This window comes from Ailuropoda melanoleuca, chromosome 1 (assembly GCF_002007445.2).
Source record: "Ailuropoda melanoleuca isolate Jingjing chromosome 1, ASM200744v2, whole genome shotgun sequence".
Taxonomy (NCBI): Eukaryota; Metazoa; Chordata; class Mammalia; order Carnivora; family Ursidae; genus Ailuropoda; species Ailuropoda melanoleuca.
The window spans coordinates 68,834,765-68,848,826 of NC_048218.1; the positions used below are offsets into that span (position 1 = coordinate 68,834,765).

The 14,062-nt window shown below is 35.6% G+C and overlaps 1 protein-coding gene across 10 annotated transcripts in view; it reads right to left on the reverse strand.

Annotated features, from left to right (window-relative positions):
• The window catches only part of DLG1 (discs large MAGUK scaffold protein 1), a 1,062,265-nt gene that overhangs the window by 42,581 nt on the left and 1,005,622 nt on the right, over positions 1 to 14,062 (reverse strand). For all 10 annotated transcript variants that reach the window (XM_034660398.1, XM_034660430.1, XM_034660424.1 and 7 more), the window contains one exon: positions 2,035 to 2,149. In XM_034660398.1, the coding sequence (XP_034516289.1) occupies positions 2,035 to 2,149 (115 nt within the window). The remainder of the gene's footprint in view (positions 1 to 2,034; positions 2,150 to 14,062) is intronic.

Genomic DNA, 14,062 nt, shown 5'->3' on the forward strand with positions numbered 1-14,062 from the left:
GAAAAGGTGGCATCTCAAAAACAGACTCTGACACAGCAGAAAGCTAAAAGGAGTAAGACAGTGGCAAAGGCAATTCCCATGTGAGACCTGTACAAGTCTATAGAGCAACTGGTCCAGACTGGAGCAGAAAGATGGAAAAAACTGAGATGCCTGGGTGGCTCAGTTGGTTCAGCATCCCACTTCTGATTTTGCCTCAGGTCGTGATCTCAGGGTCATGAGATCAAGCCCCATGTTGGGCAAGGAGTCTGCTTAAGATTCTCTTTCTCCCTCTGCCTCTCCCTGCCCCCTTGCTCACAAATGCATCTAGTCTCGTTCTTTCTCTCAAAAAAAAAAAAAAAGATGGAAAAAATCTGAAGTGATAAGATCATATGTGCAACCACATGTTTCATCATGTGAAAAACTCTACAGAGTACTGTAAGATAAAGAAAGATATTTAGTAATAAGTACATAGACAATTAAGCAAATAAAAATGGCACAATTATTATGCCCAGGAAAAATGAAGGGTTGCAAAAGAAAGGAAGCATGGTCATAATACACTACTTGAGAAAGTAATGACAGATACTACACAGTCACATGACTCTAAATGCTATTAATTGTATTAACAGTGACGGCACTATGTTTGAGTGATACAGGAAGAGGCAGAATGGTTTGATGTGAAAGAGAAAGTTGTTATCTACTATGGCAGTAAGTCCATAATGTCCAAAGTTGGTAACCTAGAGAACAGCAGTATATGCATATTATTTAGAAATCTGGAGGGAAAGGCAAAGGAGTTTGCTAAGAAAATGAAGATGATTATTTTTAGAGAATGAAATTGGGGACTGTTGGGAGGTGACAGTTGTTTTTCATTAAGTTTTCTGATAATATATAACTTGTAAAAATATTTACTTCTTTAAAAAATAACAAAAAGGAAAGATGATTTATTAAATCTACCTAAAACAAATATAACCTAATGTTTTGATTTTTATGTCTTTGGAAGTTTTTAATGAATCACTTATTAAAGGCAAAACCTAATTATACTAAAATTAGAAAAGAAAGAAGAAGAAAATGAAAAAACGAGAGTATAAACAGAAATGTTATTCCTTTTTCTGTGGATATCAATATCACAAAACACTTTAAGGACTCTGGAACAGAAGAATTTAATAAATATTGCAAGAATTAGTGGAAGGAAAGAAAAATCTGATACACTAAGGATTCCCAGATCACTGGTAGGGCATAAGGAATGAAAGGGGTAGGAAAAGAACAAGTGAAGAAAGTGAGAAAAATCTCTACAGGTAGAGATTACCTGTAATCATCTACTAAAGTTAAAATAATAGTATGATAAAGTGCTGAGGAAAAGCTCTACTAAAAAAAGTATACAGAATACAAATAGGTCATCAGTATTACGCCCTATTGCCCAGTGAAGTAAAAAAGAACAGTTTATATACTAATGGTATCTATTTACTATTATTAGATTTATGCTATCACATTAATTATAGAAAAATAACAACGCTTGTCTTCTTCCAAGTATTCAAAAAATACATGTAGAAATTTCCTGAATCTGTGTTCTTTACTGAAGCTATTCACATTTTAAACTATTATTTACATAAGCTCTCTTTGCTATTATGGAAATTGCTATAGTAATTAAATGTTACTCAAAGAATATTTTATTATAAAGAATATAAAAGTAAGTGTTGGATGTTATGACATATCAAGCTGCAGTATAGTCACTCATTATTATTCAAGGGGTTGTATAACTTTCATTAATACAATAACATCCCAACTCTTGAAAGACACACTCAGGAAATCAATCATAAAATGTTTCCTCGGTATGCAATATATATTTTTTTGTATTTTATTTTTAAATAATCTCTACACCCAATCTGGGGCTCAAACTCACAACCCGAGATCAAGAGTTGCATGCTCCACCGACTGAGCCAGTCAGAAGCCCCTGCAAAGTATTTTTCTACAGTAAAACTAACTCAGTCATAGTAAAAAATGTGAAGGACTTTGCATGCATAAATAAGGACTGCCATAATTAGAAGTAAAAAAATTTACCTGACATAGAGGGATCGCTTCTGGCTAGTTCGAAGAGAACCTGATCCTGAACTAATGCTACTATTCATCATCTGCTCCCGTAAGTCATGTATTTTGGCTTCAAAACGACTGTATTCTGATGGGGAAAAAAAATAAATTTATACTTTACATTCTAAAAAGTACATTACTTGAAAATAAAGTATTAAATATGTTAGCTGTCTTATATTTGATTAAATGTGGTTAGAACCTTAAAAGAGTAACCTGTATAAGATTTTGGCCAATATGCAAGTTTCAAAAAAAAAATTAACAATTTTCTAAGTGTACTGTAAGTTAGAACTGACTGAATTAGAATTTTCCCATATGTTATTTTAAAGTTCTTATCACGGGGCGCCTGGGTGGCAGAGCGGTTGGGCGTCTGCCTTCGGCTCAGGGCGTGATCCTGGCGTTATGGGATCGAGCCCCACGTCAGGCTCCTCTGCTATGAGCCTGCTTCTTCCTCTCCCACTCCCCCTGCTTGTGTTCCCTCTCTCGCTGGCTGTCTCTATCTCTGTCTTATAAATAAATAAAAAATCTTAAAAAAAAAAATAAAGTTCATATCACATTTAATCAATTAAAAAGACAACTTTCATGCATCAAATACCAGTATCAATCTCATATTACTATCTAATTTAACTGTTAATTAAAAAAATTAAAACTCATAATTTATTCTGATTTTTATACTTAAAAAGAACAATCCTATAATGACTTGTAATAGATGCTTTGTTTACTGTCTTTTTCCCCTTGAGGAAATCATTACTCTTATGTGCGTAAATGCAGAACCTGTGTACGGTCAATAATACAGCAAAAATATGCCTTCAAAATTAAAAAATTAAATAGACTTCAATTCATTTTGTAATTTGTAAATTTTCAAAATGCCAAAATAAGTCACAAAACAATTTGAATAAACATTTTAAGATCGTTTTTATATAAAAACAAGTATGATTTTAAAGATGAACTATTTTAGACTATATCAAAAAAACGACCAAATCTATTAATAAAAGCTTAAGTACTTTTTCAAATATATTGCAATTATATACTTACACACTTATACCTTCTTCTCTATTTATAATAAATTATTTTATAGAAATTAGGTTAGAGCTTATCAGATTTTCTTATAAAACCAGTCTTACAGCAAGAGCAAGTACCTTGTTTATTAGGATTTTGTATAGTTTAAGAAGACAGAGTAAGAGTAAGCGTGATTACTGTGGAGTTATTCTTTCTTTCACCGTAGTCATCAAGTTTGTTTTACGGGTACTAAGATTAACTGAAGCAACAATTTATCAAAAAACCCAAAAACATTTAAAAGCTCACATTAATATGTAATAAAATGTTATTTTATTGTCCTTTAAAAATATAAAATTTAAAATATAAACGTTAGTAGACAGTATAATGTATCCATTAGAATTCAACAATTACCTCGTGGCAAACCTTAGTTTGTGTAGACATAGCTAAGATACAGACAGACTGATGGAAAGAGATATGGATGAAAATACAAAATGAACTTCAAGTTTATACTGGTTCTTCCTCTTTTTTAAAAGTTTTATTTAAGTAGTTTCTACACCCAACGTGGGGCTTAAACTCATGACCCCTGGATCAAAAGTGGCATGCTCCTCTGACTGAGCCAGACAGGCGCCCCTATACTGGTTCTTCTAATTAAAAATTAGGACCGTTAGGTTTTTAATTAATCTATTCTATCTTGTATCTGTATGTGCTTTCTTGCATAAGAGAAATTCTAGTTCTCAAGACGCTGGGAATAACAGAGTACTGCATGGTGACTTAAATTTTATCCAATATTATATTCACAACAGCCTTAAAATAACATCACCAGCAACTAAGACCATGACATCATTACTGAAAACAGCTAATTACTTTCCCTACTTCTTTTTATCTTACTTAGAGCATGGTCTAGTAGAGAAAGAAATATATATATATTCACAGTTTGATGGCTGCTTTAAAGTGACTCTGAGTAGTTCCTCCCTAGGTGTTAAATGTTGCCAACTGGATATACATTTAGGTTAATTTGTTCTTATTTAGTTTCGACTTCAATTTTTAGGGGTTGCTTTTTAAATTTTTCATTGTTTTTAATACGTAGGTAAAATAGTTCCAAGGTTGCATCTGTAAAACAAGGATATTAAAGAAAAAGTTTATCTTCTAGCCCTCTCTTCTACCCTACTCTATCCTGGTCACTATATATAAACATTTAAAGAAAGGTTTATTATAAACATTTAAAGAAAGGTTTATTATAAACATTTAAAGAAAGGTTTATTATAAACATTTAAATAAAGGTTTATTCTTCCAGGGGCACTTGGGTGGCTCAGCTGGTTGGGCATTCAACTCCTGATTTTGGCTCGGGTCATGATCTCAAGGTTGTGAGATGGAGCCCTGCACTGGGCTCTACGCTGAGTGTGGCACCTGCTTAAGATTCTCTCTTTCCCTCTGGCCCACCACCTGCCTCTGCCTCCCTCTTCTAAAAAACAAACAAACAAAAAAAATTAAAATTAGAAAAATAAAGGTATTCTTACATTTTTAATAACAGAAGCAGATACATATGTATATGTAAGTATATTTACACTTATTCTGCTATTTTATGTAATATATATAATTATGTGTACATCACATATTCACCCAAACATATATAGACACACGTATTGCTCCTTTATTAAACAGTAACCTACACATTTCTTCCAACATGCTTATTTTACTTAACAGTAAGTACAGTAATAGTCTTACTAACAGTAAGAACACTGTTTGGTAGTGTATATAGGCATCTCTCATTCTTTTTTAATAGCTATATAGTTCTTCTGTGTTTAACCTTTATTTCTTTGTTACAGCAAAATACTGTAAAGAGTTAGATTCTGCTTTATCAGCAAACCGGAAAATTGTTTTCTTTGAACAATTAAGGTAACTTTTGATGTAACTGAAGTTGATCTCAGTTCTATTTATACTATTTTATGCTTTATTTATATATACACAAGCCTTCTGTATGAATAGTTGTGTCAGAGTATATTTTCCCAAGATACGTGCTTGCATCCCACATGTCCTTGTACTATGTGACCTTGATGTTCCCCCATCAAGAGGGTGGAGTCTAATCACCCTCTCCTTGAATTTTGGCTGGCCTTATGACTCACACGCAAACGAACATGGTAGAAATGATTATATGTGACTTTTAAAGTTAGATTAGAAGAGGCCATGAAACTTTTACCTGTTTCTTTAGGTATGCTTGTTCTGGGGGAAGTCAGATACCATGAAGAAGTCTGATAACCCTCAAAGCACCATGCTGCAGAGGTTCCATGATGGTGTTCTGAGCCCAAACTTTCAGCCAGTATCACCAAGGCATGAGACAAGGGGAGTAAAGCCATTTGGACCCACATCCACCAGCTGAAACCCATTAAGTAACCTCAGCCTATGCCACAAAGACCATCCAGACAAAATCATGACCGAACTCCTAATCTACAGAATTCATAAGTTATTGTTTTAATCCATTAAACTTTGGAGTAGTTATGAAACAACAGTAACCAGAACACACTCTCACTGTGCAATCTATTCTGTTTACACACACACAAACAAAAGGACAAGCCCTCCTAAATTTAAAAATACATATTAAATTCCTAAAACAAGGAATTATATAAATATGTAGACATTTATATATAAAATTAAGTTTATATTTTATAAATATATTTATAAATGTATTAATTTCAAACATCAACATTAAGATTTCATAAAATATTCATGAATATTAAATAAAATATAAATAAATTTTATATACTTTCAAAGATAAATATATACATATAAAATTAGGAAGGTTTATTCTTTTGTTCTAACAGTAATCTTTTGTTTGGTTTTTGCCCCCTTCACCATGAGTGATCTCCACAGAGCTGCACTGAAATATTATCCTTTTATATCCAGTTAAAAACTTTAAAGCAACTGGAAAGCTTATGCTATTTTCATAGCATCTTAAAATTTCTCCCATTTTCTGATCATCGTACTTTATCCAAATTGTCAGAGCACACAGTCTTTTCATATTATATACTCTTCTCCTTACAACTATCTTAATTAATTGCTAGTACCAGTCCTTAGATCAGTATCTCTCCCATCATTTTGGGTGTCTGAAGTTTGTTCTTTTTTCTCAGAGAGCGACCTGAATATCACTCTGTTGTTTATACATTTGACTGCAGCCTTATACGTGAAAGTCTATTTGATTCAGTTTCTTTCTTTGATTCTTTGAGTATGCTGACTCCACTGTTTCCTATGAGCCACTGCTGATGAAATTCTAATGACTACCTCATTTTCTTTACTTTAAAGGGCATTTTGGGGGGGGGCTGGAATTCCACTGAATTTTTTTCTTTACTTTTTAAAATTTAACAATAAGGCACTGTTTCAGGGGTATAGATCTTTGATTCATCAGTCTTATTCAATTCACAGCACTCACGATAGCACATACCTTCCCCAATGTCCATCACCCAGCCATCCCATCCCTCCTACCCCCCTCCCCCGGCAACCCTCAGTTTGTTTCCTGAGATTAAGAGCCTCTTATGGTTTGTCTCCTTCTCTGGTTTTGTCTGGTTTCATTTCCATCGCTTTCCCTATGATCCTCTGCCTTGTTTCTCAAATTCCACATATCAGTGAGATCATATGATAATTGTCTTTCTCTGATTGAGTTATTTCGCTTAGCATAATACCCTCTACTTCCATCCATATTGTTGCAAATGGCAAGATTTCACTTTGTGATGGCTGCATAATATTCCAATGTGTGTGTGTGTGTGTGTATATGCACACACACATTTTCTTTATCCATTCATCTGTCGATGGACATCTAGGCTCTTTCCATAGTTTGGCTATTGTGGACATTGCTGCTATGAACATTGGGGTGCACGTGCCCCTTTGGATCACTACATTTATATCTTTGGGGTACATACCCAGTAGTGCAATTGCTGGTTCACAGGGTAGTTCTATTTCCAACTTTTTGAGGACTTCCATACTGTTTTCCACAGTGGCTGCACCAGCTTGCATTCCCACCAACAGTGTAGGAGGGTTCCCCTTTCCATGCATCCTTGCCAACATCTGTTGTTTCCTGACTTGTTAATTTTAGCCATTCTGACTGGTGTGAGGTGGTATCTCCTTGTGGTTTTGATTTGTATTTCCCTGATGCCAAGTGATGTGGAGCACTTTTTCATATGTCCGTTGGCCATTTGGATGTCTGCTTTGCAGAAATGTCTGTTCATGTCTTTTGCCCATTTCTTGACTGCATTATTTGTTCTTTGGGTGTTGAGTTTGATAAGCTCTTCACAGATTTTGGATACTAGCCCTTTATCTGATATGCCATTTGCAAATATCTTCTCCCATTCTGTCAGTTGTCTTTTGGTTTTGTTGACTGTTTGCTTTGCTGTGCAAAAGCTTTTTATCTTGATGAAGTCCCAATAATTCACTTTTGCCCTTGCTTCCCTTGCCTTTGGCAATATGTCTAGGAAGAAGTTGCAGAGGCTGAGGTCGAAGAGGTTGCTGCCTGTGTTCTCCTCAAGGATTTTGATGGATTCCTGTCTCACATTTAGGTCTTTCATCCATTTTGAGTCTATTTTTGTGTATGGTATAAGGAAATGGTCCAGTTTCATTCTTCTGCATGTGGTTGTCCAATTTTCCCATCACCATTTATTTGTTGAAGAGACTTTTTTCCACTGGACATTCTTTCCTGCTTTTTCGAAAATCGGCTGACCACAGAGTTGAGGGGCCATTTCTGGGCTCTCTATTCTGTTCCATTGATCTGTGTCTGTTTTTGTGCCAGTACCATACTGTCTTGATGATTACAGCTTTGTAATAGAGCTTGAAGTCTGGAACTGAGATGCCACCAGCTTTGCTTTTCTTTTTCAACATTCCTCTGGCTATTTAGGGTCTTTTCTGGTTCCATAAAAATTTTAGGATTATTTGTTTCATTTCTGTGAAAAAAGTTAATGGTGTTTTGATAGGGATTGCATTAAATGTGTAGATTGCTCTAGGTAGCATACACATTTTCACAATATTTGTTCTTCCAATCCACGAGTACGGAACATTTTTCCATTTCTTTGTGTCTTCTGCAATATCTGTCATGAGTATTCTATAGTTTTCTGAGTACACATTCTTTGCCTCTTTGGTTAGATTTATTCCTAGGTAGCTAGGAATAAATTCCTAGGTTTTGGGTGCAACNTAGGTAGCTAGGAATAAATTCCCAGGTTTTGGGTGCAACTGTAAATGGGATCAACTCCTTAATTTCTCTTTCTTCTGTCTTGTTGTTGGTGTATAGAAATGCAACTGATTTCTGTGCATTGATTTTATATCCTGCCACTTTACTGAATTCCTGTATGAGTTCTAGCAGTTTTGGAGTGCAGTCTTTTAGGTTTTCCGCATAAAGAATCATATCATCAGCGAAGAGCGGCAGTTTGACTTCTTTGCCAGTTCGGATGCCTTTTATTTCTTTTTGTTGTCTGATTGCTGAGGCTAGGACTTCTAGTACCATGTTGAACAGCAGTGGTGATAATGGACATCCCTGCCGTGTTCCTGACCTTTGCTCTCAGTTTTTCCCCATTGAGAATGATATTTGCTGTGGGTTTTTCATAGATAGCTTTTATGATATTGAGGTATGTACCCTCTATCCCTACACTGTGAAGGGTTTTAATCAAAGGATGCTCTACTTTGTCAAATGCTTTTTCTGCATCTATTTAGAGTATCATATGGTTCTTGTTCTTTTATTAATGTAGTGTATCACACTGATTTGCAGATGCTGAACCAACCTTGCAGCCCAGGAGTAAATCCCATTTGGTTGTGGTGAATAATCCTTTTAATGTACTGTTGGATCCTATTAGGTAGTATTTTGGTGAGAATTTTTGCATCCATGTTCATCAGGTATATTGGTCTGTAATTCTCTTTGTCTAGTTTTGGGATCAAGGTAATACTGGCCTCATAAAATGAGTTTGGAAGTTTTCCTTCCATTTCTATTTTTTGGAACAGTTTCAGAAGAATAGGTATTAATTCTTCTTTAAATGTTTGGTAGAATTCCTCTGGGAGGCCATCTGGCCCTGGGCTCTTGTTTTTTGGGAGAGTTTTGATTACTGCTTCAATTTCCTTGCTGGTTATGGGTCTGTTCAGGCTTTCTATTTCTTCCTGGTTCAGTTTTGGTAGTTTATATGTTTCAAAGAATGCATCCATTTCTTCCAGATTGTCTAATTTGTTGGCACATAGTTGCTCATAATATGTTCTTATAATTGTTTGTATTTGTTTTTATTTTTAGATTTTATTATTTATTTGTGAAGTTAAAAATGAGTGACAGAAAGTAAGAACTGCCATACAACTTTTGGTTTGTTCTCAAGTTTGTTTTCGGTTTCAATGCTGTCCTGACAGATGGAACAGGACAAAGCAGTCCTGGGAGGGTGGGGATTCCAGGGGAAAGGAGCCAGGCAGAGAAGGAAGAACAGAGAGGCTGAGGGGCTTCCTGGGGGTTGAAGGGCAGGGTGTGTGTGTGTATTTTTCTTTTAATCCCAATAATTTTATGAGAATATTTCTCAGTGCTGGTTATCACCTTAGGTAAATAGAATGTCCTTTTGATNTTTTATTTATTTATTTGACAGAGATAGAGACAGCCAGCGAGAGGGGGGACACAAGCAGGGGAGTGGGAGAGGAAGAAGCAGGCTCATAGCAGAGGAGCCTGATGTGGGGCTCGATCCCATAACGCTGGGATCACGCCCTGAGCTGAAGGCAGACGCTTAACCGCTGTGCCACCCAGGCGCCCCAAAGACTCATGATTTCTGAATTTACTCAGTGCAGTATAACCTCAAACTGTTGCTCAATTTAGGTCAAATTGTTCTCAGTTTAGCCAGTGGGAACCCTTTCAAACTGGATATTCTGTCCTTTTGACACGTCTCCATCATCCCTTGAGCGTTTCCTTGCTTTCATGTATACACACACATATTATATATGTAAAGCACATTTATACCTATATTTGTTTATATAAATTGAATACCTTATGTTTATACCAATTTCTCCAGTTCTAATCTAATATTATAGGTTTATATTTTGGTTTCTCCCTTTCCATATTTAGCACTTCTCTAAAAATGAAAATTATAGATAACATTACTTTTAGCATATATGTATTCATTGGATCAACCTCTCTGTATGTAAGGAGTCTTCTGTCTCTACTACCACTCACTTCCTTGACTGAACTCTAACCAGTCCCATGTGTTACCTCCTCACTCTGCTCAAACTCTCCTCTTTGTTAAACTTAATTTTTGAAATAAAATTTTTCTTTATTTCTAATTATTTTCTAAGTTTTATCAACTCATTTATGTTGTTCTTTCATATACTCCATAATTATTCTTTAACTTATTTTGAAATATTAAGGTTACACGTTTTCATTTATTTCATGGGCATGTTTTTCTGGCATACTTTCATTATGGAGATATTATTCTGATCCTTATTTTCATTTTCAAACAGATTTCCATTGGATTCAATGCTGATCCTTTTCTGTTGTTCATTTTTATGTGGAATTAGTTTTCCTTAATTTTTATTTTTAAAGATTTGAGAGACAGCAAGTGAGTGAGCACACGCACAAGTGGCGGGGGCGGGAGGAGAGGGAGAAGCAGACTCCCCACTGAGCAGGGAGCCCAACATGGGACTCGATCCCAGGACCCTGAGATCATGACCTGAGCTGAAGGCAGATGCTTAACTGACTGAGCCACCCAGGTGCCCCAGTTTTCTTGAACTTTTAGATAAGACTATTTTGGGTTAGGATAGCTTTTCTATCTTCACAGCTCTGGAGCTCCCTCTTTTGTTGTCTCTGACAAATGTTCAAAGATATGATCGCATACACCGTGAGATTTCCTGGTGGTGTACTTTCCCCCTACTCGTCCGTACCTTCTATTTCCTTTGGCCTTATTATCCCTATCCTGTTCAATTTGGATTTTATTCTCAGTGTTCCTCTTGGTGGGGGGCTTTGAACTGAAATGGAGCTATCAGTGGTTAAATGTGCCAGAGGGCCCAGACTGTTCCATCTCCCTCATACCTGACTGTAGATCCCTGCACTTAAAATGTAGATTGTGCAAAAACCCTTACAGTTGTAGGTGCTGTTCTCAAATTAGCCTCACTGCATTTTCTAGTGAGTACTGATTGGCTTTTGGGTTTCTTGTGCTGCTTCCCCTTGTACAGATGCTTGCATTACAGGGTCTCATAGCTGTTGATAACTTGTTTATACTTGCTTGTATTTTGGGGTTCATGGGATACCTTTTCATCTAGTTTTGTTAACGAGCTGTTAATAAATTTTGGTTTTGCCATCCAAGTTTTTAGTTCTGGGCAATTCAACTTTAAATCTACTATCTTATTTTTAATTTTCTATTTGTCCCACTGCTCTATCAATCCATTATTTTAATGGTTGTTTCAGAAAATTATTAGGAAGTGATGAGTTTTCAATATTTATTACTTTTGTTTTTAATATTTTAATTTTTAAAAAATCTTACTTGTACATTTATTTATTCATTCATTCATTTTCAAGATTTTATTTTTTAAGTAATCTCTACAGCCAACGTGGGGCTTGAACTTACAACTCCGAGATCAAGAGTCATGGGCTCTCCCGACTGAGCCTGCCAGGTGCCCCATAATTTTATTTTTAATAATGACTGTGTTTAACAACTACTTCATAAAATTCCTTAAACTTCAACAATTTGGCTCTTGTAAGCCATTATACCACAGCTCTTATACAAAAGCGATGTCTGTGCTTCCTTACTGCCTTAACAGCTCTGTGATGCTTTTAATAAAGTGCTCATTATATTTCATGTAGCATTATTAGTTTTCAGTGATTTTGCCAGTTGAATTAATGAAAGCCCTAGTGACGAAAAACATTCTACATTTCAGAAATTTAAAAACCTCTGTACAAAGAACATGTATTTTTTTCACATTATTTTTTACAGTAAACAATACTCTTTCCTAAGAAGTAACTAAGTTACTACAAGAAGCAGTTAAAGTCTCAGATATTCAACATTTAAGATACTGGAAAGTGAAGTCAATTCCTGTTAATTTCTTAAATTTGTGTCTCATTTACAGTGCTGACTCTATTCAGATTTTCATATTTATGGTCTTTACTTAATATTAGCAATTCCTCCTAACCATCTGTCTGTTCAGAACATACTTCCAACACTTTCCTCAAATTTACTTTTCCTTTAAACCCCCATTTCATTTATGTAGCTAAGATTCCTCTCTTTCCTGTCTGTTCCAATCAATTTATACTTTTAGCTCTATCAATTTCCACTGTATACCCATCCTGTATAAGTTTTCTCAGGTTTTATTCTGGGGGGAGAGTTTAATTTCTTTTTTCAGTTAAGACATTTATACCCCTCTCCTAGAAATCGTATCACAACTCATTCCAGGAAAGCTACACTGGGAGAAAACTTAAATGTTACTACAGGGGCGCCTGGGTGGCACAGCGGTTNAAAGTTTTCTCCACTCAGCACTTGAGAAATTTTCACACTTGTCATGAAATATATTTAGGGAGGCTCTGAACTGCCAGCCATTAAGTTAAATGATATGTGTACGCTTGTAAGAGGAGATATAATGTTTAACAGCTGATTTTCTGCATTTTATTCCCCTTTTCAACTTCTAATCTTTGTNGTTACTATACAGAAAGTTTTCTCCATTCAGCACTTGAGAAATTTTCACACTTGTCATGAAATATATTTAGGGAGGCTCTGAACTGCCAGCCATTAAGTTAAATGATATGTGTACGCTTGTAAGAGGAGATATAATGTTTAACAGCTGATTTTCTGCATTTTATTCCCCTTTTCAACTTCTAATCTTTGTTTTGACCTTGCTAGAAGTGAAAAGATGGAAGAAATTAGGGGAAGAGAGTGGGGATAAATTATATCTCCCCCAATCTCATTAAGCTTACAATCCCAACTATGAAGAATAAAACTCATTTATACTCTATAATGAAACATATTAGTTAAATGTAGAACTTAACATTTGAGAGCAATAACTCTCAGAGAATAGATAAGACTGGTTTAGAGGAGAAAAAGGGAAATGTTCTGAGTAAGAAGGCAGGCTGGTTAGGTAGCAGGAAAGGGTAGAAAGATACAGGAAGGAAAGTAAGAGACTAAAACAAAATTTAATTAGGAATCAGCTACAGAAAATCACTGTAAGAGATGACAAATGCTTGTTTACAAAGAAATGCCACTGGTCAAATACAACGTCTCCATTTGGTCTGTACTTCTCCTTTCTTTGGTTGTTACCAGAAGAGAGAACGGAAATAAAATGAAGAGACTGAGGTTAAAACTCTACCTCTGCAGCTAAGATTTAAATTAAAGCTTTGGAATTCAGGCAAGTGGCTCTGATCGAACCTCTCACTTTTCTAGATTTCAGTTCAGTCACTTAAAAATTAGGAATAATAATATCAACTTCAAGGAATTTTTTTTTCTTGTGGAAAAAAAATCACAACTTTAAGACAACCAATGGAAAAGAGAAAGTAAGTTTCGTGTTAAGTTTAATTCTTTTTCTTTTATCTCTTTTTCTTTTATAGTATCACTGCAATATAATCAGTATTTTTCAACCAAAAATTTAAAGATTTTATTTATGTATTTGACAGAGAGAGAGACAGCCAGAGAGAGAGGGAACACAAGCAGGGGGAGTGGGAGAGGAAGAAGCAGGCTGCTGGGAGCCTGATGTGGGGCTCGATCCCAGGACCCTGGGATCACACCTTGAGATGAAGGCATGATGCTTAACTACTGAGCCACCCAGGCGCCCCTCAACCAAAAATTTAGATTTCAGGTCTGAAAGGTCATAAACTGTACTTGAGGAACAATGAGATAAAATATCTGAGGTTAGGGCTTTCCAGGGTGTAGGGACCCACTTGGAACCCAGAGTTGTTAAAAGGATTATTATTATTATTTTTAAAGATTTTATTTATTTAGTTGACAGAGACAGCCAGTGAGAGAAGGAACACAAGCAGGGGGAGTGGGAGAGGAAGAAGCAGGCTCATAGCAGAGGAGCCTGATGTGGGGCT